Source organism: Benincasa hispida, chromosome 4 (assembly GCF_027475165.1).
Source record: "Benincasa hispida cultivar pf3 chromosome 4, pf3_genome.v1.1, whole genome shotgun sequence".
Classification (NCBI taxonomy): Eukaryota; Viridiplantae; Streptophyta; class Magnoliopsida; order Cucurbitales; family Cucurbitaceae; genus Benincasa; species Benincasa hispida.
This window is the reverse complement of record NC_143481.1, coordinates 23212218-23237767: the sequence shown is the minus strand read 5'-3', so window position 1 is coordinate 23237767 and position 25550 is coordinate 23212218. Positions and strand designations below refer to the sequence as shown.

Below are 25550 nucleotides of genomic sequence, written 5' to 3'. Positions count from 1 at the left end.
TCTTAATTTTTTATTAAATACTCGCTTTAATCATTAACGTCAATTTCTATTCATTAATTCAAAATAATTATGAAGTGGAATTTTAAAGTGATAAAAATCGTGAAACTTAATTAATTATAATTCTTCTAACATTTTTTTTTATTAACATAAATTAACTCTAAAGACAAAAAATGAATAGTTAGTGAAAAATTGAAATATAAATCTTAAAATATAGGAATCAAATTGAAAGCAAAACTCAAATGTCAAAGGTAAGATTATAGCATTTTTGAAACTAAGGACTAAATTAAAATAAAACTCAAAATTTAAGATAATGTCTACCATTTTGAAACCTAACGGACTAAATAGATACTTTTCTTTTCTTTTTTTTTATTGGACAATAGTATTTAAGCCTTTTAAAAACTTAAACTAGCGTGTGGTTCCAAGAAGAAGGGTAAAGAGAATAGAAGGTCAGAGTCAAACGAAGTGAAGAATGTAATGGAGAGGCAGTCGCATTAGGGCATCCCGTTCTTCCTTAGACCCACCGCTGCCGCCGCCGCCCTTTCTTCTTCAACGCGTAAATATAAGCTTCTGCGACCCCACCTTCTTCCTCTTTATATAAATTCATTTCTTTACTTCATCCATTACCATTACTTCACTTCTCAATTCTCCTAACTACTTTCTTCTTCTTCTTCCTCAATCTCAATTTCAGTCTGAAAATGGGTTTCAAGGGATTTGTCGAAGGAGGGATTGCTTCCATTGTTGCCGGATGCTCCACTCACCCACTTGATCTCATCAAAGTTCGGATGCAATTGGACGGCGAGAAACCGCCGCTTCCAAATCTCCGCCCCGCCCTAGCTTTCAATGCTTCTCGTTCCGTTGTCGCGCCGGAATCTTTCCACATCCCGCCGCCCCAACCTCCGCGTGTCGGACCCATCTCGGTTGGCGTTAGAATTGTCCAGTCCGAAGGTGTTACCGCGCTGTTTTCCGGCGTCTCTGCCACTGTTCTCCGGCAGACTCTTTACTCCACCACTCGGATGGGTCTCTACGACATCCTCAAGACTAAATGGTCCGACCCGAATTCTGGCAGCATGCCTCTGACCCGGAAAATCACGGCGGGGTTAATCGCCGGCGGGATTGGCGCGGCGGTGGGGAACCCGGCCGACGTCGCAATGGTGAGAATGCAGGCTGACGGCCGGCTTCCGATGGCCCAGCGGCGGAATTACGCCGGCGTGGTGGACGCCATCACAAGAATGTCGAAGCAAGAAGGGATTACTAGCCTCTGGCGCGGGTCGTCACTTACGGTGAACCGGGCGATGATTGTGACGGCGGCGCAGTTGGCATCGTACGATCAGATGAAAGAGACGATATTGGAAAAGGGTGTGATGAAGGACGGACTGGGGACTCACGTGACGGCGAGTTTCGCGGCGGGGTTTGTGGCAGCAGTGGCGTCGAATCCGGTGGATGTCATAAAGACGAGAGTTATGAATATGAAGGTGGAGGCCGGGGCGGCGCCGCCGTACAGTGGGGCGTTAGACTGTGCAATGAAGACGGTGAAGGCTGAAGGGCCGATGGCTCTTTACAAAGGATTTATTCCGACGATTTCACGGCAGGGGCCTTTCACGGTGGTCTTGTTTGTCACACTTGAACAAGTCCGAAAGATTTTCAACCAATTTTGACTTTTAATTTTACAAATTACAGATGAGAATTTAAAGTTTGTAATTCTTTTGATTTTATTAAAAGAAATGAGTGTAAAATAATTTAATGTCTATGAGAGAATTGAACCTCTCAATTCATCAGAGGTGCATATTTAGAAGTTTACACAAACAAAGATGAGAGAATTTGAAAAAAAATTTAAAAATATATACCATCTCAACTTTTAATCATAAGAAAAGTCTAAAAGGGCCCAAACAATCGATAAAATAGAAAAAGTAAAATTTTCAACTATTCAGGTTGGAAAATGAAAGGTGTTATTTCTGGCGATTTTTCTATTTTATATTATAAATTGTTCCCAAATTCTTTTCTATTCAATTTAATAAATATAATATTACATTTCAGAAACACTATTACATTTAAGGTGAATTAAATTACATAGTTTTAATTACCACGTATAGCTTGTTTCTTCTTCGCTTTCAGATGAATCGTAATATAACAGTTGGGACTGTTTTGATTCATATTTGTAAAAAATTAACATAAGCTTTTAATTAAAAAAAAACTTTTAATACAAATTTATGACTACATTTAAAAAAAAATTATTGAAGAAAAGTAATTTTAAAGAATCAATTGAAAAAAAAAAATAGAATAAAGGGACTACAATGAATAAAATAGAAAGAAGAAAGACCAATTATATGATATAATATCTTGCTTAACTAGTAAAGGCGAACACTAGTAGGATCAAATGGGTTTCCATTCTACTTATTGGAATCTCCCCTGTAGGCATATATATAAGTTCAAACAGTAACTTATAATTAATTTAAAATGGAATCTCACCTATGCTGAAGGCATAGCAACAATCCTTCTTCCTATACAAGCTTTGAGCTATTCACTGAACAAGAAAAAGAATTAGAAACCAACAATAAGTCAAATAATTCAGCAGTTTTGATCAAGAAACTGGCTCTTCATCTGTACATCTTGCCATTTTCATTCAGAAGTGAAGGATTCTTCACTCCACTGTTTGCAACCTCAGAATGAATATATCATCAAATCCCATCCATTTTCAAAAGGCCATAGTTTAGTAACTCACAACTCTTGAAGATTTTATCTTAAAACACCCCACCAGTATCATCTAGTAATCGTTCTTGGAGTCGCCCTGCCGCTATCCTGTCCAGTACCTTTTTCAGTATTAATGATCAGATGATTCTCTGATCTTCCTCTATCCAGAGTGTTCTGGCTTTGGCCTCCTGCTCTTGTTCCTTTATCTGCTTCTGATTTTCGAGGCTGGCTGGTGTTATCAGTTCCTGCTCTCTTATCTGAGTCCTGAATGGATTGGAGATTGTTGGCTACCCTACTTGTTTCTGGATTTCGCATCAATTGAACATCGAACGACCCTTGAGTCTCATCTGAATTTTGGAGTGAGCGTTGAGATTCAGGTCCTCTTCCCTTTTCCAAATTATCGAATGGCTGACTTGAAACTCGCCCACGATCCATATTCTGGAGTTCATTTGCTATCTGGCTGCGACGCTCTTTCAAAAAGTTGAGTCTGGTAGTCAGTTTCGTCAATGCTGAAGAAGTATGATTTGAACCCTGCAGTATATATTAGATGAGACATTAGAATAGCTACATCTGATCACATTTGTCTACAGAAAAAGTTATAGGGTATCTAACCATTATGAAAGAATAAATGATGTGACAAGGACATCAAGATAAATTGTTCGTGTTATGACCAAGGTCTTAAATTTCTACCAACATTTCGACAATTCAACTTCGACAATGAGGGGTGAATCGACTAATATTTGACATCATTCCTGCTATACACTAATCCAGCAAACACTTAAAAATTCAACTCGCACAAATGAGACTGTTATCATTATTTACAAAGCAATAATCGACTTATATAATGTGAGCAAAACAATCTTTATTTTGCAGAACAACGTACAAGGAACTATGTTTCAACTTTCAACGTGGCACTCCAAAGCCCCAAATGATTAAGTAATGATGGTAACACAAGAAGTTCTAAAAATGGGGCAACAGTAGACTTCACAACAACCTACCTCAACCCGCGCACCAGGCCTCTTAGGATTCGTTAGAGCCGTTGGCCTTGCTGGTAATGCCTCTGAAGCAGATAAATTGGTCGGCAACCCAACTGATCTGACACTGGCATTACGAGAATCTGGATGCTGGTTGAGAGAGGAATATTTACTAGCGGAAGATGATGATTCCATCTTCTTTTCATTGTCATTTTCCGCTTGACCTGAAAGAACGTCCTGCAAAAACACAACAGCAGACTTCATATGAACATCAATTTGTTGAAAAGCTAGATAGCATAAATTGATCCGAGCATCCTGCAATGCTCCTCGAGGCCCAAAATAGTAACTAAAATGCATGATTCTTGACTTCGGCATGATCAAAATAGTTATTATAATGCATACCCATGGTTCATGGCTTCAACAGGATCATAGCATTCTAGTGAAGAAACAAGGCATTATTAAAAATATGGAAATATAGCTATTGCACAATTGAATTCACATGAGGTGTCTAATAAAAAAAATTAGGAAAGTGAGGATTATCCTTTATCAGGTAAGTTCAATCTTGAAAGAAAGAAAGAAAGAAAATAAAAAGTGATTTACCTTATTTCTGGAGTGTTCAGAATGCAAAGGGGCAAAAGCTCCAGCATCCTTCTTCTTGTCCTTCCTGTACCCATTGAATCGTTAATCTCACATGCATTAATTACTATCCACATCAGAAAAGGTTGAAAAAGTTATGAACATTGACCTGTGCGAAAAATATTATTATGATATGATTATGCAAAAAACATTAACTTACAGAAAAGAGAAACCTACGATTTTGTTTGATGATTCTGTTCTTGTTGGGAGACATTACGTGCATCGGATGACAAATTATTTTTCTGATCACGTAGCCTATCAAGCTGTCCTCCAAAGTCATCCACCATGTTGTTTAAATTAGCAATGTCTTTCTCTGCTTGATCTATTTCTTCAAGATCTGCCTTTGTCTAAACGAATAGCTAACACATTATAGCATTGGTAATCTGTCACGTAATCTTATTAAATAAAATAGAGGCATTAGACAAACTGACCTTCACACTAATATTAGCTAAATTCGGTAAGGGACCTTGAGAAATTTTAAGTCCTGCTTCAAGAGCCATCCTCAGATCTCTCTCCTTTTGCAACTGTTCTTTTAGTCTTGCCACCTGAACATTCAATTCATAGTCATGATTAAGTGTTTATCTCATCAGTTGACTTTGCAACTTTGATAACCACTAATAAGTCCCATAAACATGCTAAACTTCTTGATATACAGTGAGTGTCCAAAATGTCCACCTTGAATAATCCACAGAACAAAAATTAGATCTAATAACATTTGAAATAATAAAAATCTCAATACTAATTATCTTTTATGCTGCCATAACTTGAATTATAGCCTTAAAGGGCACCCAAATTAACAACTTGGTTCTTCAACCATTGAGTAAACCTATGGTAGTTAGTAGAAACAAAGGCAAGGAAAATTATTATCTTAGATAGGTTACCATCATAACTTGAACTATACCGTAAAAGGCCTCCAAACTAACATGTTTTGTGGACTCTTGGATCCTAATTTGCACAAACGCAAGAATAAATTACATAATTAAATAAAGTGGCATTATTGCGAACCAAATAACAAAATGAAAGGTGGAACATTTTGAAAGAATCATAAGGGTTCCAATTTTCAGTTCCATCAACTTGGACACATTAACCACATTATGGAGAATGAAGAAAATAAAACTAAAAGCAGCGGGATTAATGGCCCATGAAGAGTTTACTTCTTGCTCGAGAGTTAGACGACGCTCCTGCAAGGCCTTCTTTCGGTTTTCCAGACTGGATTGCAAAGCTGCATTTTCTTTAGCCTGAATAAGAAACATAGAATTAATCTAAAGATCAAAGAACCAGAAATGAGACTCCTAGAGAAAAGGCACTGAGAACCTTTACCTCCTCCAAAATTTTATTTTGGAGTTCAGATTTAGTGGCCTCAAGTCTCTGGATTTCAACCCTGAAATAAGTACAAAATGTTGTCAAAGCAAATTTACAAGACACGGGATAATAAAAAAATGTGCAAAAATAATCATATACCTAAGTTCAAGGTCACGAAAACTGATACTGTAATTATTTGAAGAGATTAATTTAATATCTCATGATATAATAGATGATTTAGCAAATATATAAATACAAAGGAAAAATTTCGGAATATAAACACTCAATCCAAACGAAATCACCTGCCCCACAGCATTTTCAGTTCATATCTTTCGACTCGACTTAAAAAGTTCAGTTAACGAAGTCATTAAGAATTATAAGAATCTGTAAACCAGAAATGGAATAATCAGGAAGTTTCATGCACAGTCCTTAAATGGAAAACTATTCAAGAATAAATAAACCCAGGTTATTTTTTATTCAAACTATTTACAGGAAAATGTAAGCACCAATCCACATTCCTCAATTTGGTTTTTGATACTTGACAATAAACTTAAAACTGTTAAAAAACCGACCCATATAATCTTGATATTCACCCTATACCAAATTGCAAAATTTTCAATGGAAGAATTGACTGCAGTAACCATTTCCCTCTAGGTAAATAGGAAACAATCAATTTATTTAACCTCCATTTCAATATATTTTATTGTCCAAATGTAAAACTAGGGAGAAAAGGGAAAACAACATTAGTCCTCCACTTCCCTCTCAACCCATTTGGAAGTTTAGAGCACCAAAGAAGTCAAACTCTTCATTTGATCTGTGTTTTACAGAATCATTAATACGGTAGACGAGACCTGGTCTTCTATAATGGACTAACTGTGATTTAAAAGATTTGTTTCCACCAGAATCTCGACCATTGGCTGGCTTTGTGAGGCGCTTGGGGGGATTGTCTTTCAAAGGTAAAAGCTAATGTTCTTTAAAATTGTGCGGTTAGAGCTCTCCTTTGGCACCTACGGAAGGAACCAAATAATTTTTTTAAGATAAGTCAGTCATCTTTTGGCTCTTTTGTTGCCAATGTACAATATACTACTTCTTGGTGGTATCCAAAGGACAATTATTTTGTAATCATAGCCTCTTCATAATAGTCAATATTGGAAGATTCTTCTTTTGTACTTCCTCAAGTGGGAGTTTTCTTCCGCACCCCTTTAGATGTCTTCTCTTTTGTGATTAATATATTTCTCTGATTCTTTTTCCAATTTTTTTCAGGAAAAAAAAAAGGAAAAAAACCCTGCCCCATAGCGAAAAGAAATGGGAAAAAAAACAATCTAGGGAAGATTAATTATCACTTACTCTTCGTCGGAATCATAATCCATGGATTCCATGGAGAGGTTCTTCTTTGCCTGCGCTTGTATCAAAAAATAAAAGCTAGTTAAACTACCTGCTGCAGGAACATGAAAAAATAAAATGCCTACAATTAAAGAAAAAAATGAAGAAAAAAATTTATACAAAACTATTATGATGCACTTTTGAAGAAGATGATGAGGGTTAAGTGAAATTGAATGCAGAACGCTTGCCCGAAATGGGGAAGAAAAAAGAGAATTATTGTTAATGAAATGTTTTACTCACAGGTGTGCGTCCCCAAACGGTGAGACGCCTTGTCATGTGGTTACTTTTATTAGACGTAGTTGGAGAACCTTCAAAGCTTGAAGATGGACAAGGATCCAACTTGTTCATCATATTTGCTTCTTCAGATGCACATTCAACTTCACAAGGCTTTTCATCCTTGATTGGTGAATTACCTCTACCTGGATCTGCTTTGTCCTGAATGCTCTCCTTCCTTTGAACTTCTCCACGTTGAGGCAAAGAAGTTTTGGGGGAACTGGAGGAAAAGTTTGGCTTCGTTCCATTTACCGCACACACGTCAGAATTCTTCGAACTACCACTTGATACTTCAGAACCCTGTAGGGTAATAAGACCAAGTATTGACATCTTTTCCGGCTGGTACTTGAGTAAACTTTATCAATGGACCCAGCAAATTGGAAAATTTAAAAATTTTAAAATCCATGAACTCATTCTTAACCATTCTAAAATCAAGAGAGATTTCAAGACAGGACAAATTTAAATTTGGGATTGAATCATTATGCATCTGAATCAAGTTATTTTATATGATGAGTCAACTGAGCCTCTAGAGTGATTTACGGAGATTGGATTTTAAAACATTTCTCCCCCGACCCCTCGGGGGAATTTAAACAGAAGCACAATATTTGTATATTTCTTAAACGTTACCCCTAGACCCTCGGACAGTACACTTCATGTGTGATTATTAAAGAAAAGGTCTGACTGTCTTAAGAGGGAGCAGCGGATGAAGTGAGGTTTAAAAGGGCATTTCGGTCCTGTGCAGGAATGTTCTGAGTGTATCAATAAAGGAAACCAGTAGCCATGAAGGAAGGGGATTGGCTAGAAGGCTAGGTTTAAGGAAAATACTGAATAAAAATATCATGTAGTGAGGGAGAGAGGGATGTCGAAAACTAGTATGTGATGCGGGGCTCTTGAATTTCTTCCTTATTGTGCGTCTAATAAGATGTTCTGTCCTATTCTTAACAAAGAAATTGACAAAATTTCTAATTTGATTGTCCAGCATGGAACCTCCCCCAATGATAGAGCGGAAAATAAACGTTTGAATAAAACAAAAGATTGTCATGCAATATGGCCAGATAGGTCAATAGTACAAGAGGATTAAAGTGATATTACCATTTTGTCATATTTTTATAGGATGATGGCGATACTACCATTATATGAAATAAATACGTAACTCAATTGAGAAAGTACAGAGACATGCCTTATCATCATATACGCGCTCCTCAGAGTCAACACTCCCGCTACAGGTTCCAGTTGATTCAAGCTCATCATCTGTTACTACATCAGAACCAGTGGCATCATCTTGTTCTTCATCATCGTAAGACATATCATCATCAGTTGCCTCCTCGCTCTCACTTCCACTCTCTTCCGAATCCGAGTACATCATAGGAGACATAGAACCTTCCTGCAATCACACTAGTAACTTATGGATCTCAAATTACAAGGTAATTAATCTTCAAAGTGTTTTGAACTATGACAACGAAATCCATAATATTAAATTCCTCGGATAATTTCAAGTTTTTACTCTTTTTTTTTTTTTTTTTTTTTTTTGTCATGCATGTTGTTGTAAGGAAGAGAGAACATTTCTAAATAATATACCTAATTCTGAAAGAAGAAAAAGAATGCCCTCTTTGGAGCAACCATAAAAATCCTTAGTAGTCGGTAAATAAAACTCACAACTAGGGCAAGAGATATGCGCACAAACTCCTCATAACAGTCAAAAATCTAGTCAAAGTAGACTAAAAAGGGCCTTTTCTAGCTTTCTCAGCATGTGTGCATCATACTAGAAAATTTGAAATATAAGAACAAATATATAATAGTTACCCCAAAAATTTTGCCATACTCCTCCAGTAAAGTAATAACTATGGCTTGAGCATGGTTTGCTGCGGCAGCTGCACGAAGAAGTTGAATAGAACCATCGCCCCCCACGTCAAAATCAGTTTCAATTTCACAATCACCAGCTAAAAGAGGACGAAGGAGTAAGGGGGCCATGCAAGCTGCCACAGCTGAAGAGCTCATTCGATTCTCAGCTTTATGGGAAGCTACAGTTTGCATCATCATAAGAATTCTGTTGCAGGAATAAAAGAAAGAATTTTTAAATAAAAAAAAATGCAACTAAAAGCTAAAACAATAAAAAGGGTGGATGGAACAAAGAATAATGACTAAATTTCATTATGGGATATAAACATGTGGACATGCAATAGGGGCACGGTTAGAAGTATATTGTTGATCTCCAAAAAATAATAGGAGCGTGACACGAGACAATCATGAAGAAAATGCCCCACCAACATCTACCCAATGAAATCTTTAATATTTCAATGTCAATAGCATTGGTAATCAAGGATAGCAAAACATCCCTCTAAAAAATCATAATTGAAGAACGAATGGTCCTGGTCCTCGTGACCGTTGCAGCTTTTGACATCAGTATATCCCTTGTCATAACCTACTCCTCCAAAGATGCATTCAACAATACAATATCATAACCTTAATAGATCCCTTTTGTGTTCATGTACAATATACGGCCTCCATTTGGGGTGCCACCCACAAATCTTTTTCTATTATTCCCTTTCTTCTCATCAACCTAAATCGTAGGCTTTTGTTAATACATCTCCCCCTTAGGCTTAGAGATTCCACATCCCCAAGGCCGATGTCTCTTTTATCTCTGTATCTCTGTTTTTTAAAAAAAATAAATTAATTAATTAAAAACCATTGTAAGAGTCTCTTATGTGGTCAAAACTACAGGATTATTAAGTAGTTTTAGAACAATATACTTCCGAGCACTGCATGACTTGTGTATCACTCATCACCATCGTGTGTATCCAATGTTCAAGTTAATGCGCGATTGTACAAACTAACGTCACAACTAGTCTTGTCTGACAAATACTCTGTCAGAGAGAACTCGCAAGATGACTATACGTCATAAACCTAAACAATGTAAATAGTCGGCTCCAAATAAACTGCAATAGCTCTGGGCACTTGCTGATATATATTATAAAGTGGCACATAGACAATTGTTATTGAAAACACCATACGGTGGATTCAAACAAATTATAAATATAAGTTATACTGCTAATAATAAAAGTTGTTATTCATCACCAGGGTTGACTTCCTCTCTATCAACTTCTAAATTTAAAATAGAAAACAATTGCAAAATAGACAAAGCAGGGGATATAGCTACCTCTGCAGTAGACGGCGATTTGGTTCCGGAAAGGTTTCATATATTGCAGATCGCATGGCATTTACTCTGATACCTCGATCAGTTTCTAATATGCATACAAAAATAAGGGGGGGAAAGTAAATATTTTAAACAACTGTTTTTAAGAATTAAAAACAGAAAGGAGATGGTTAGGAAATACATAAACCTCATTGAAAAGATGATAGAAAATAAAGAATAGAGTATCCAAACTTACAAATAACCTACAGAGAGAGATATAGAGAGATTCCAAAGAAAACAAAAACAACACTAATAGACCTCTGATGACTAAAAATTACATTAGAAAGGGGAGAAAGAATAAGGATGCAACTCCTAGTCAGTTTTGGGTTAGTCAATAACTGTATAAAGATGATAATTGCAAGTGGGCTTATGCAGAATATATTTGGTGGGTGGGGGCCAAGGACAATTAGCTCAGTGTGGTCTATTTGGTGAGTTCTGCACTTCGGGAGAGAAGTTGACCTCTCAAATTGGCCTGCAGTATATACGTTGTAATCTTTGTGTTTATCGTGTTGTTGCCCTCTCTCCTATTCTATTGAAAGCATCCTTACCCTCCTAGTTGTAACTTTGTACAATCTGGTTTTATAGTTAATTCAAATTGTGCTTCTCATAGTGTGTGAGTACGTATGTGCTTGTGCACACCAGTGATTTGATCCACACAAGGCATATAATAAAATATCGGGAAAATTTCGAAAAATATGATCGACATTGTTTCCAGCTAGTTAGCTACTTCAATAGTTTAACATCACAAAGTGCCTTTATTTCAAGTTTTAGAAACTCATTTAGAAACAAACCCAAACTTCCTTTATTGTTGTAAAGTAATCTTCTTTTCCTCGTATCAGACTCAAGACCTCCAGCTTCATTAACTTCATCGGAACTCTCAAGTTTATGCAAACTCTAAATTTCACTGGAGGCTTTTTAGCTGCTCGGCACATTACCAAATCTTTAGATTGGAGCTTCTAAAAGGTAACTAAATACGACCAACTTCTAACACTTTTAACTTGAGCATACATACATGCTCATGCCGCCATTGAGGATCAGAACTTTTCCAACAAGATTCTAGCGAAGGAATAAAACAGTAATGATTATCGCTTGTATGATAGAACCTACTGGAGGAACATCCCAAGCTGAAATGCAAAGCTTCAAGGAAACTAGGAAAATGTGAAAATGTTAAGATGTGATTCTTTTAAGTCCATGTGCTTTACGGTTGGCAAATTCGTCCAATCACACCTCAACCACTAGAAATCTACCAATGCAACAAAAAACCACCTCCTTTCAGAAGTTGGACAAGGTAAAAGCAACTACTGGACAGATGAAGATCGCTCAAAGAAAGACCTCCAGGCCCAATTAACTTAGAAAAGCTTGAGAAACCACAGCCAGCCTAGGTGCAAATTTAGTGTAATTATGTTTGAAAAGAAAATTTGAGGGAGTCAATACCCACCTCAGTTTCTTAGAGCAACGTCAACTTCCTTGCCTTTTCTTCTCACCGATTTTTCGTGTAAATGTTTTTATGTTTTTGTTAGAAATAAGGGGCTTTGTTTATAGTTTATAACCTTGATGGTATTTTACCCTAGGTTTATGTCTTTTTTGTATTAGGACTTGCTAGAGTCTATAATTAAGGCTTCTTTTGTAACTTTTATTTTATGTTAAAATAATAAAAAAAAACTCTCTATCGTGGTTTTTTCTCCTTGTTCAAGGATTTTCCACGTAAACTTAGTGTTCTCTATTTTCTATCTTTTATCATGGTTTCAGAGCATGGTGACGAAATCCTAACCGCCATCGACGAGAACCAACCGGTGCAAGATAACCTTAGTTCTACACCAGCCCCACTTCTGCCACAACTGCCGACAGGGCCTCCGACCACCACCGCTAGTGCCGCCGCCGTCGACACCACCACTACTACAGCCGTCCAAGCCGCCGTTGATCGATATCTTCAGTCCTTGCATATCCGTCCAACTCTAACACCGCCGCAACTCTTTGATAGAAACCCTAGTGCCGCCGCCCTTTTTCACAATGATGTCAGTGTTCCCCCTTCGTTATCGAGTGTCACTGCTATCTATCTCTCCAAACTTGTTGCCAGTAGCCAAAACATACACCTTGAAGCCGAGATTGGTGAGTCATCCGCCTACCACAGAGGTACATTCCCTGCCGCGGCAACAAGCCCCTCGCAGCCACCGGGAATCCCCGGCTCCTTTCCCTTCCAGCCGCAAGCAATCTACCTGCAGTTGTCGAGCCTTCCTCATCATGCACCACCTAGTTATGAACATCAAGGTTCGATTGGTTTATCTCCGATAATGGTTCAACAATAGTTGGCTAATCTTCAGGCAAGTTTTCAGCAACAAATCGCCGCTCTTAGGGCAGCCTTAGGTGCTTCCACAAACTTAAATTCCAGTACAGTGACTTCTAATATTCCTTCCGGTCTACCGATGTATCCAGAGAATCCGGTAACCTCTTTCCCTGCTTTAACTACTACAAACTATTTGTCTGGATCTATGAAAAATTCCTCAGGGTCAATTGCAGGAGAAAAGTTAAATGGTCAGAACTATTTCTCCTGGTCTCAGTCCATTAAAATGGCTCTTGAGGGCCATCACAAGTTTGGGTATCTAACTGGTGAGATATCAAAACGTAGGCCAGGGGATCCTCAAGAGCGCATTTGGAAAGGAGAAGACTCCCTGCATCGATCACTGTTGATTAATAGTACGGAACCTCAGATAAGGAAACTGTTGTTGTATGTTGCGACTGCTCGAGATATCTGGGATGCAGTTCATAAATTATATTCTAAGAGGCAGAATGCATCTCGTCTTTACACTGTGCGTAAATAGGCTCACGAGTGCAAACAGGGGACGATGGATGTCACTTCATACTTTAACAAATTGTCCCTAATCTGGTAGGAGATGGACCTATGTCGTGAAATTATCTGGGATTGTCCTTGTAGAGGTGTCCAGTATCCCAAGATTGAGGAAGTCGATCGTGTTTATGATTTCCTAGCTGGTTTGAACTCCAAGTTCAATGTAGTACGGGGTCGTATACTAGGACAGAGGCATATACCTTCTCTTATGGAAGTGTGCTCTGAGGTTTGTCTAGAGAAAGACAGAGTCAGTGCTATGAATATCACAATTGTATTTGTTGTTGATTCTGCTGCTTTCAATGTGAAATTATCTCGTTCTAATAGTGACAAGCAAAATGAGAAACAAATCCCAATATGTGAACATTGCAAGAAACCCTAGCATACAAAAGATCAGTGCTGGAAGTTACATGGTAGACCACCGAATGGCAGAAGACGTCCTCCAACTGACAAGCCCAATCCTGGTCGGGCTCTTATGAAGGAATCTGCGAGTGCCTCCCAGTCACAACCTCAGGTGAATTGTCAAAGTGACCCTGGTGGCTCTTCTCTAAGGGTCGTTGCTCAATCAGGTACCTCTTAATCCTTACATTTCCTCAACATAAATGGTAAGAAGCCATGGATACTTGATTCAGGGGCTACAAATCATTTGGTTGGATCTTCTAATAATTTTCTATCATATCTTCCGAGCCCGCAGTAGGAGCAAAGGATCCATCTGCAATCCGGATTCATAACCAACACTCGAAAGATATGAATGTGTTGCATGTACCCAAAATATCTTACAATTTACTATCTATTAGTACGATAACTAGAGATCTGAATTGTTAAGTTGCCTTCTCACCAAATAATGTTTTCTTTCAAGACTTAAGCTTGGGAAAGACGATTGACACTGCCTGGCACAATAGGGGACTCTATTTCCTTGATGATGATGCTTCCTTTAGGAACTTTTATAGGACTAGTTTATTGTCTTCTTATTTTTTAACTTCAGAAAAAGGGTGTATGTTGTGGTATTTTTACCTTGGTCACCCAAATTTTCAATATATGAAATATTTATTTCCTCATTTATTCAGTAAAGTTGATGTCTCTTCTCTGTCTTGTGATGTGCACATTCATGCAAAACAGCATAGGTCACCTTTCCATCATAACCTTACAAACCTTCTTAGCCCTTCACCCTTATTCATAGTGATGTTTATGGTCCCTCGAGTATTACCACCTCATCGGGGAAACGTTGGTTTGTGACCTTTATTGATGATCATACCCGTCTTACATGGGTTTTTCTCCTTACTGATAAATTTGAGGTTTCATCGATATTTCAACAATTTTACACTACTGTTGAGACTCAGTTCAACACCAAAATTGTTATTCTTCGTAGTGATAATGGCCGTGAGTTCTTTAATCATACCTTTCGTGATTTTTTGTCCTCTAAAGGCATTATCCACCAAAGCTCGTGTGCTTATACCCCTCAACAGAATGGGATGGCTAAAAGGAAAAATCGTCACCTCCTCGAGGTTGCACGATCTCTCATGTTGTCTATTTCACTTCCATCTTACTTATAGGGGGATGCAGTTCTAATTGTAGCTCACCTTATTAATCGAATGTCTTCCCATGTCCTCCAACTTTAAATCCTTCTCGAATGCCTCAAGGAGTCATACCCTACCACGTGGCTTATTCCTGATGTCCCTCTCTGGGTTTTTGGGTGCACTACTTTTGTCCATAGTCATGGCCCTAACCAAACTAAGTTTACCCCTCGTGCTCAAAAATGTGTCTTCGTAGAGTATCCCCTTCACCAACGAGGTTATAAATGCTTCCACCCTTCTTCCCGAAAATACTTCATCTCTATGGATGTAACGTTCCTTGAAGATCAACCTTTCTTCCCCGTTAAGTCATCTTCAAAGGGAGAGTACTAGTGAAGAGACTAACTTGTCCACATCTTCAGTCCCATCTTCAATCCCTACTGACCTTCCTGAACTCCTTCCTGAACCCATCCTGAGTGCCCATGACTCAGTTCTACTCACTAAACAAGTCCCTTGGATAACTTGCTACAGAAAGAATCTCAAAAAGGAAATGGTGTCCCCTACTACTCCGCTGACTCCGATCCATGAATCTAAACCAACACAAGCTCAAGGTACTACTGGCTCTGATAATACTAACTTGTGTGTTGAGGATGATATTATTGATTTGGCTGAGAATGACAGGACTGATATGTTAGTTCCAAAGAATAACAAGGTTGCAAGCAGTGATGAGACTTCAACGGAAACACAAGGTGAGACTCTTCCACAAGCTGAAAAATGTAATCAAAATTGCATTATAGATGAGGATTCAGACAAACCAAGGGATTATGATATCTCTCTTGACATGCCCATTGCATTGAGAAAGAGCACCAGGTCCTGCACCAAGTACCACATGCATAACTTTCTATCTTATAGTAATCTGTCTTCTGAATTCTGGTGTCCACTGCCAACCTTGATACAGCAACAATATCGAAAAACATACATATGGCTATGGAAATTCCTGAGTGGAAGACTGTCGTCATGAAAGAAATGAGAGCTCTTGAAAAGAATAATACGTGGGACCTTGTAGCTCTTCCTAAAGGGTATAAAACAGTTAGGTGCAAGTGGGTGTTCACTCTGAAGTATAAATCAGATGGAACTCTAGATACAAGGCCAGACTTGTAGTAAAAGGGTTTACTCAAACTTATGGAATAAATCATTTTGAGACTTTCTCCCCTGTAGCGAAGTTAAACACGGTCCGGGTCCTTTCTGTTGCAGTTAATAAAGACTAATTTCTCCATCAACTTGATGTAAAAAATACATTTTTGAATAGTGAATTAGAAGAAGAGGTTTATATGAGTCCTCCCCCAGGTTTTGAAACTCAGTTTGATCATCAAGTTTGTAAACTCAGGAAGTCTTTATATGGTTTGAAACAGTCCCCGAGAGCGTGGTTCGACAAGTTTACTACCTTTGTTAAGTCCCAAGGTTTTTCACTCAAAGACACTCTAATCACACGTTGTTTACTAAAAGGTCAGTATCTGGGAATATTGTTATTCTAATTGTGTATGTAGATGATATTGTCTTGTCATGAGATGATACTGCTAAGATCACCAGGCTAAAAAAGAAAATGGCTGACAAGTTTGAGATCAAAGATCTAGGGAATCTAAAGTATTTCCTTGGAATGGAGGTGGCAAGATCAAGGGAAGGGATCTCTGTCTCACAACGAAAATACACTTTTGACCTATTAAAAGAAACAGGTATGACTAGATGTAGACTAGCTGACACTCCTATTAAATTCAATGTGAAACTGGAAGATTCTATTGATAAAGCAAGGCATCAGCATCTAGTGGAAAAGCTGATTTATTTATCTCCCACCAGACCAGATATTTCCTATGTTGTCAATGTTGTTAGTCAATTTATGCAGGCACCCTACAAAGAACATATGGAAGCTATGAATCGTATATTGAGATATTTGAAAAGCTCACCGGTAAAGGTCTAATGTTCAGGAAAACTGACCGGAAATGCATTGAGGCTTATACCGACTCTGATTGGGCAGGATCAAATATTGACAGAAAGTATACCTCTGGATACTGTGCTTTTGTGTGGGGTAACCTAGTTACTTGGAGAAGTAAGAAACAAAATGTTGTTGCTAGAAGCAGTGCTGAAGCTGAATACAGAGTTATGCGTTTGGAAATCTGTGAAGAAATCTGGTTGAAGAAAGTTCTATCTGATCTTCACCAAAATAGTATTTTACCTACGAAGCTCTATTGTGATAATAAAGCGGCTATAAGCATAGCCCATAATCCTATACAACATAATAAAACGAAACATGTGGAGATTGAAGACACTTTATAAAAGAGAAACTGGACAATGGCAGTATCTGTATTCCGTATATCTCATCTAGTCAACCAGCTGCTAATGTTCTCACCAGAGGGTTACTCTGACAAGTTTTGACTCATGTGTTAGCAAGTTGGGTTTGGTTGACATCTACCCCCCAACTTGAGGGGGAGTGTTAAAAATAAGGGGTTTTGTTGATAGTTTATAGTCCCGAGGGTATTTTAGTATTTTACTTTACCCTAGGTTTATTTCCTTTTTTGTATTAGGACTTGCTAGAGCCTCTAGCTTCTCTTGTAACTTTCATTTTATGTTAAAATAATAAAAAGAGACTCACTATCGTGGTTTTTTTTCCTCCTGTTCTAGGGTTTTCCACGTAAACTTAGTGTTCTCTATTTTCTATCTTTTAACAGTTTTAAATTGTGATAATATATTTTTTTAATCTCAATTATATTATGTTGCACAAGAAAGGAAATGAAGTATATGTCATACGGACCTTGTTAAAAAAAAGTGTCATTTCATCTACGCATTACATTTAAGAAGTGTGAATTAAAGGCTAGAAAATGACAGTGCGTCACTCCATAGAAACTATAAAATTTGGCTTTCGAAACCGACAATTCATGCATATGTACGTAAAAGGCTCCCAGTATACTTCACTTGTTAAAGAAGGAAAACTGCGCCGAGGTCCAAATAGAGTAGAAGTGAAGCCATGTTGGCATGGGAGAGGGAAGATTAGCTAATTATTGGGATTTAGGCACTGCAAAACTGGGATTTAGCCGTTGTAAAAGAAGAGAAAGGTTGTAGGGGCATTATTTTTATGTATGGGTGTTGGAAGAATGTGCCGCTCGAATACTCCTAATAGTATTCTTTTCTTCTTTTGATCAATGAAATTCAGAGGCTGGGTCGTATCAGTTTGTAAATGTCTATTTCTTCTCTCCAAAGCATAGCTAAAAAGGCAAAAAATCTCATGAATCAAAATTAATATAATCATTAGAATGTAACAGTATAAACAAATACGTTTTCAAGCAATATATTTTACTCCACATCCTAGTTCTAAAAAAATGTCTCGTTGAATACTTTTCATTTGCGTCTGTGTTTCTATACTTTCATCATTTCTAGTATACACGTCATGATTTTTCGAGTGAGAAGGTATTCGGTCCACCTGGTAAATTAAATTATTTAAGATACTAAAATTAGGTGCTCCAATGACTTACTGCATGCTTCTAGTAACGCGTTACAGCAAGATGCCGGAACTGGAGATGATGGTAACTCCCGGATGACATACTAAAATAGAGCATAAAAAACGTAAGATAGAAGAAAACTTCAACAGCAGGCAACAACTATTTTTGAAGATTTGCTATCAGTAGTATTCAAATTCTGAATAACTTTTCTACCTTCACGCAGTCGGCCACTACATGTGCATCTTCTTCTGGAGAAAACTCGTTTCTTCCTGCAGTATAAAAAAGGCATGAATAAACAATATTTCTGATAAGGAATCGGCTCGTTATCGGACCATTTTAATTCTTAATTTATAAGATTTCAATCATAGGAACCAATATGTTGACATGCATTTCAAAAGTCAAATTAAAAGGAATGGACAGTAATTAAAGTCAGTAAATAACTCTTACAATCATGAATTACTAATGGAAAGAAAAGACTCCAAAGGTCACAGTTAGCAACAACCACCTACTCTTTTGTGCGTAGTTTGAAAAGAGGAAGGTTCGTGAACAATTCATCTCCCATCAGTAGGTGAGAAAATAATTTTGTTAGTCGCTATGGACTGAAACATAATTACAACAGAAAACTAGCAACACCATAATGGATATTAATCTAGATTATCATTATAATAATCAAATAACTGACCCTGTTCATAATCCCGCACACGACGTTCAACATCATCAACATCTGCAGCTTGTCGCAAAATTCCTTCAACTTTGACTCCTATTATTTATTAACTCAGATCTATTAGCTCTAACATAAAATAATAGAAAATTTTTTACAGAAAGATATACTCATATTAGAATCTAGACTAATCTACCATGGTCCTCTATAAACCTAAGGGCTTTCTCCAGAAAAGAGGGAGTTCCATCCACATCTTCCAAAGCAAGCAAAATTGGCCTGCCAAGGACTCTTGGCCTTACGGTCTGTGGTTGGCTATCCTTCACTAGAAAAGACAAATAGAGAACATCAATAAATCAATGAGGCGAAAAATGAAGAACAGCATGCCAGTTATTGAAGTTGAAGCATATTACAAGCAGGCCCAATTTGGTGAAAATCCAGGTGTCAAAGGAGAATGAGACAAAACTAACCATACTTATTCAATGTTTAGATGAAGTTCCAAATAAAGAACTACAAGAGAGATAAATAGATCATGAATGCATCACATAAATATCAAACATGATAAAGTTTTCTTTACCAAATTTTTAGCAAGTATTATCAATTTAATAAGAAATAACAATTGTTCCAGCACCAAGTTTTAAAATTTTGGCACTTTTGCCATACATCATCCAAACAGGACTGTGCAGGTTCACGCCTATGCGAGAGTAGAATACATATTCTTCACTAATCCAAAAGGCAAAGCTTATAACAAATGCAACCATGTGAAGGATATATAGTCTTGTACATTTCAAAGAAACTAAACGTCTGAAATATAGCTTCATCCAAACAGGACTGTGCAAGTTCACACCTATGCCAGAGTAGAATACATGTTCTTCACTAATACAAAAGGCAAAGCTTCTGACAAATGCAACCATGTGAAGGATATAGTCTGGTACATTTCAAAGAAACTAAACATCTGAAATATAGCTTAATCACATTTCTCTTATAAAGCATATAAGGTTAACCTAACAGGACAAATATAAAGAGAATTGCATAAACATGGGTGCTAGAAATACAATAAAATAAGTGGTATCTAAAAAGAACTAGATGAAAAAGGCATACACGTCTCTGAAGACCCATCATTTGATTCGATCTTATCATTCTTCAAGATACCATTAGCATGGGCAGTACTAGGTGCCTGTGCCAAAGCATTTTCCAGTGCGGCCTTCCACTCATAGAGATCCTCCAATGTTTCAGCCTGCAACATTAGATAACATACAGTGCAGTAGGCTGTGAGGTACATACTAGATGAAAATACCCTTTTTTAAGTTTTCAGAATTCTCACTCTTCATCCGATCCAAAAACATCAGAGAACGATGCAAGCTATGCTTAGAGTTCTTTTTAAGAACGATTATTTCAGAAAGGAAATCTAAGAATGCAATTCAAGACTTAAACACCAGAGTAGCTTCAAAGGAAGTTCCCAAAGTGGTCCCTCTCTCCCTCCATATGCTGTCTTTGTCTTTGTCTTAGAGAGATGGAAATTGTAGATCACTTGTTTTTGCATCGAGTTTGCTTGAGGGTGGCGTAATCTCTTTAGTATTTTTTGGATGGCTAGCTGTCTTCCTAAGAAGATTGATGAATGGATGATGGAAGGTCTTGATGGTGGACGTTTATGTGGAAAAGGAAAAATCTTTTGGAGATGTGTTACTCGTGCTTTGTTGTGGTGCCTTTGGAAAGAAAGGAATGTCAGGATGTTTGAAGATAAAGTTGCTTCTTTTGATTCTTTTTTGGCTTTTATTCAGCATACAACCTCTTCGTGATATACAAATTACACCAAATTCTTTTGTAATTATATTCTTCGAATGATTATTAACAATTGGGGGCTCTTCTTTATTCGTTCTGTTGGAGGGGGTTTCCTCTACCCCTGCCATTAAGCTGTTCTTTTGGCACTTTCGATGAATATACATCTCTGTTTTTATTTAATGATAATTTAAAAATAAAAGAAATAAAAAAAATCAACATCAGTTTCATAACACCAATCTCCTTGATGAACTTAGGATTTTTAGAAACTAGTATTTAAGATAAATTAAATGACAGAAGCTAAAAACTTTGTATGATGAGCGAACACAAGTTTGTATGCCGAACCTCTGAAAGTGAACAAAATGATAAAACAAACAGCCACAAAATGAAGAACCTAAACACTTATAAAGGTCAAAACAAAAGTGTCACTTCAGCTAAAGAAATTTAGAATGCAAAAGAAGGTAGAGAGGGAGAGCACCTTGAGTGTGAATGCCCGTCCTTCTCGACCATCAGGAAAGAGCACGGTCAAGAGTTTTTTTTCACTTTTCACAACAACACTTGAAAATGTATGTAAACGGTAATACCACTAAATTAGTTTGCTGCCTTACTTTCCTTGTAGAGATAAAGCAAGTACCATCTAAATTCAGAAAACAAGCTAACCTGCCTGAATTGTTGAGATCAATGCCACCGAGAGTCAAATTCACCTCACCCCCTTTCTGAGGAACGGCATTCTGAAAGGTGCAACAATCGACTAAAAATTCAACTCAAAAATTCAAAATGAAATTAAAATGATAAATAATCAATCATAACATATAACAAACAATATACATGTGCCTTGCGCCTATATAATATAAAGAAAAAGTGATAATAAAATAGCTTTAGCTTGTTTTTATGTGACAGACAAACTACTAAGTACCAACTCCAAGTGCCTTGTCCTCCTGCTTAAAACAAGGCCAAGACACTAGCTTAAAGCACCAAAAGTTAAATGAAATTTAAAACCAAACTCGGGCCAAAATCACCAAATAAATCTACGCCTGAGGTAAAGCTTCAAGCTCTTCAAGTTCAAAAGAAATAAGTTGAAATCCAATTGTTGGCCCTCAAAAGCATTATTTTCAAAGATAACAAAAGCAGGCTGTTAGGTACATAAAAGGATATCCAAATATGAAAATAACAAAATTGGTAAAGCTCACCATGCACATAACCCAACCATTTGTGAGGAGTGCAACTCTCCTCATTCTTGGTCGTTACCCAACATGATAACAAACCATCCCTATCCACAATTTCCTCCCATATAATCTCAGCACCAAGCTACTAACTGACGACAGTACAATAGCACACAAGCATTTGGTCCTAAGTTCTAACACAAGCAAGGTCAAATATAAAAAAGAAAAACCACTTACTGGATCACTTCGAAAGAAAACTAGTGAGGTACGTGTTAGAATGAACCATCTCTTTTTCCAGGACGTCCATCCAATTCCTGTTTTTTTTTTTTTTTTTTTTTTGGAGGGGGGAGAAAGAACTTGATTGGTGAGCTAACAACTTTTCCATTTTCTAGGAATAAAAATCAAATAAACACACCTTTAGATGATAAGAAAAGTGGTCCACTCTTGAAAACCTGCAATACAGTTAAATACTTTAGGTATGTAGCCTAAAATTTTACCCCACGATTGATGAAAATATAATAATATTATTTACATGAGACACCAAAGTAACCAGAAAAATATTCATGAGAAAAAAATAAGATGCTACACGTGATAAATAGATAACTATATATATTGCTTATTAAGGGATGGGCCTTCATTTTGAATATTTTCGGCTTGGTTTGGTGCCCTCCAAAGGATGTTACTGTCAGTCTTTGTGAATTGCCGTCAAGCTAGAACTTTGTGGTGCAATGCGAGCAGGGCTCTTTTGTGGTTATCTGGAATGAAAGGAATAGGCAGGTGATTTCAGATAAACCTTTCTCTAATAATCTTTTTTTGTGAAAATATACAATTTACTGCCTCTACACAGTGTGCTTTAACACGATTCTTTCTGTAATACACAACGTTACCTTATTCACTTAGATTGAAGGGCTTTCTTTGCCATTCCCTCAGCTTAGGGACCTCTCGTCCCTAAAGGCTTTAGGCTGTATTTCCCTCTTTTGATCAATATTTTTCTGTCTTTTCAACATGTTTTCTCCTCCCTTACCTTCTTTCTAGACAATTTCTCTATGAGGTCCCCCACCATCAGATTGTTCCAAGCAAACATATTAACTTTAGAAGTCTTAGTGCGTCATCAAATTGTTCCAAGCAAAGCCTTTCTCAACCAGGCGTCTGTAGCCGTAGAGGATATTCTTATTTTCCTTGCAGTGTTGATTTGTTAATGTACTCCTCTGCTTTGGAACCACACCAACACTCGAGGCATTGCTGCATAGATATTATACTTAGCAGCTCTTAGAAATCTTGATCTTCAAAGAAACCAAAATGTGGTGGATAGAACAGGTACGGAGTAAATTTTATGCTCTTACAAATACTTTTCTAAAGCTCAGGCGGTTGTTTTCTTTCCAGCATGGAATTTAATTCCTCTTCCCTTTTATGTTCCAGCTGAAAGAGTTTTCAGTAGCTTCTATTAATTTTGAATAGATTCTTTGGTCCTCCAAAAAATATATGAAATAAAACGAAATAATAATAACAATCCAAGTCCCTCTTTCTGAAGCACCGGTTATATGATGTGACAACATAGGAACAAATGCTCTGGCTTCAAATACAGTGTTCCGCGTTTCCACTACACATATCCAATTGACATCCATTTGGTTTGTGATTGAACGTTGCAAAACAAGTCCAACTTCAGTACGTCCCCTTGTTGAATCAGGTTTCCAACTGCTTAACAAAAACTACCCTCTCATCCTCGGGTAGTGTTCTTGTATGTCCAACTAGCAGTCGTTGCACTCACCCTTCTCTTAAGGTAGGATGTTAAAGCAGTTTCTATACACTGTCGTTCCAGGAAATAAAAAAACCACCAAATGATAATTCCTAGAGTTGCTTTGCAAGGATTCCCAGAGCTTTATTTTCCATCTAGCACTAAAATTGCATCACAAGTAATCCCAAATCAAGTGCATTCGTCATTTTCGTTATTTTAGCTATGAAGTTAATTCTCAGTGCGCAGACTGAGCGAGATCGGAAGCCTTTAAATGAAATCTCAACATCGAGCAATTGACGAAATAAGACGACCACTGGAGATACAAAATCACGTCCATCCAAAGTGCAAAAAAAAAATACAGAAATTAACAAGCCTTTAAAAAAAAAAAAAAAAATCACCGTATTGCCAGCACGAGAACCAGCAGAAGGATCGTGCGGAGGAGGAGGTGGTGGAGGCGGAGGAGCACCGCATTCTACCTATAACACAACATCAAACGATATATTTCAAGTCCCTCACATACTACCCCTTCCAACAACCCGTACGCATAATCTCAACACAAATGCCAGGAATACATCGGAATCCAAAAAAAAAAAAAAAAAAAAGCAAAACCGGTCAAAACCTCGGCATGCTTAATGCTAAAACAACAAGTTAACCAAGCCATTAGATAAACACAAAACAAAACCTGGTCGGCGTTTCGGTTAGTCATCGTCGTATCCTCAAATCAGAGCACCATATCAATTAATCAACCGAAAATTGCAACGAAGAATGATGATCATTATCAAAATGCAGCTGAAACATCCACAGATAAAGCAGAGAAGAGAATCAAGGTTTTCCACAGAATGCGTTTCATTCAACGAAAGGAAAAGAACAATGTAGGATTATAATAATTATCAAAACTGTTCCAAAAGCACAACCGAATCAGGAAAAAGGAAATACCTCGTGTAGTGAATTGAAAAGAGCAAAAGAAAGAGGGAAAGAATTTTTTTCCTCCAAGAAGCGTAAAGTGAAACAGAGACTTGTGGCTTTCTCGTCGTTCTTCTGTTTTCTTTCTCTCTCTTCCTGTGATGGATTGAACCAGAGAAATGTTCCTCAACGGAAGTCCGGAGGTCAAGCAAGCGCCGTTCGGAGCGGAGGTCTCCGAATGGGGCGGCAGTTGTACACGTCACCTCAATTCCTGGTCCTTCTCTGCGGGCGCTACGAACGTGTTGGAGGGAAAGAGAAGAAGGGCTTTTCTGTAATTTTAACCTTCTGACTTTTTTTTTTTTTTCTTTTGCGTTCATCTCTCTTCTGCCCTTACTTTGGGAGGTTTGTCCGGTGTGGTCGTTTTATTCCTATGTTTGAGGGAGCATAGGAAGGGATAATGTGGGACCCCCACTTGGCCAGGTCTGACGTGGACGGCTGTGATTCGATCTGTTCTAGGGCATAATAATTGGCAAGACATCATGATGATTTTCGGAAAAAGGTAAAAATTAAAAATTAGAATCATTCGTGTTACACCATACAACATTAATCATTTCTACTTTTTGTTTTTTTAGTTCGAATAGTATTAGCGCATCAATAATTTAAATTAATTAAGACATGTCATTTACTAAAAGATAATGAATTTAAATCTTTTTCGTTTTTAGAATTTTTTTTTAAATAATATTTTTTAATAAATAATGATAAAAATAGGGTTGGAGGAAAATATTCCCAAAAATAGGTGTTTAAATCGTGTACTGGGTACACGATAAGGCATAAATCGTGTATCGGGTACACGAGTACCTGGCCACCTGGCACGCCCAGTCTGGCATGGCAGTCATGTAGGTTTGACTGAGGGAATCATGTACCGGGTACACGATTACCCTAAGTCGTGTACTGGGTACACGACTTCCTCGCATTAAAACCTCCGTCCGACCTTTCTTCTTCCTCACCGAAACGCCCAT

The 25550-nt window shown here is 37.5% G+C and overlaps 2 protein-coding genes and 1 pseudogene across 4 annotated transcripts; 2 read left to right on the top strand and 1 right to left on the bottom strand.

Moving 5' to 3' along the window:
• Window positions 1-410: 410 nt before the first annotated feature.
• On the top strand, window positions 411-1807 carry LOC120074978 (mitochondrial uncoupling protein 5 pseudogene; annotated as a pseudogene). The gene is made up of 2 exons (XR_016529174.1): window positions 411-553; window positions 689-1807. The product of XR_016529174.1 is annotated as a mitochondrial uncoupling protein 5 pseudogene (transcript).
• Window positions 1808-2365: 558 nt separating this feature from the next.
• On the bottom strand, window positions 2366-24928 carry REN1 (Rho GTPase activation protein (RhoGAP) with PH domain-containing protein). The gene is made up of 24 exons (XM_039028871.2): window positions 24565-24928; window positions 24311-24417; window positions 24027-24104; window positions 22309-22345; window positions 22131-22207; window positions 21391-21461; window positions 21209-21287; window positions 20053-20188; window positions 19151-19276; window positions 18976-19053; window positions 18507-18562; window positions 18327-18396; window positions 10414-10498; window positions 9060-9303; window positions 8437-8640; window positions 7224-7556; window positions 6948-6997; window positions 5619-5679; window positions 5453-5536; window positions 4730-4843; window positions 4476-4645; window positions 4263-4326; window positions 3687-3899; window positions 2366-3219 (listed from the first exon to the last, which is right to left on the bottom strand). Exons 2-24 carry the CDS (start codon window positions 24332-24334, stop codon window positions 2758-2760), a joined length of 2916 nt encoding a protein of 971 aa, XP_038884799.1. The 5' UTR covers window positions 24335-24417; window positions 24565-24928; the 3' UTR covers window positions 2366-2757.
• LOC150036581 (uncharacterized) lies at window positions 8547-12903 on the top strand. 2 transcript variants are annotated; one of them, XR_016529175.1, is made up of 2 exons: window positions 8547-8680; window positions 11289-11422. XR_016529175.1 is itself a non-coding variant. In XM_090312854.1 (2 exons), the coding sequence occupies exons 1-2, from the start codon at window positions 8662-8664 to the stop codon at window positions 12753-12755; spliced, it is 576 nt and encodes a 191-aa protein (XP_090168980.1). In that variant the 5' UTR covers window positions 8547-8661; the 3' UTR covers window positions 12756-12903. The 2 variants fall into 2 exon arrangements, 1 of the variants encoding a protein (XP_090168980.1); XM_090312854.1 differs by lacking the exon at window positions 11289-11422 and adding an exon at window positions 12199-12903.
• Window positions 24929-25550: the final 622 nt, after the last annotated feature.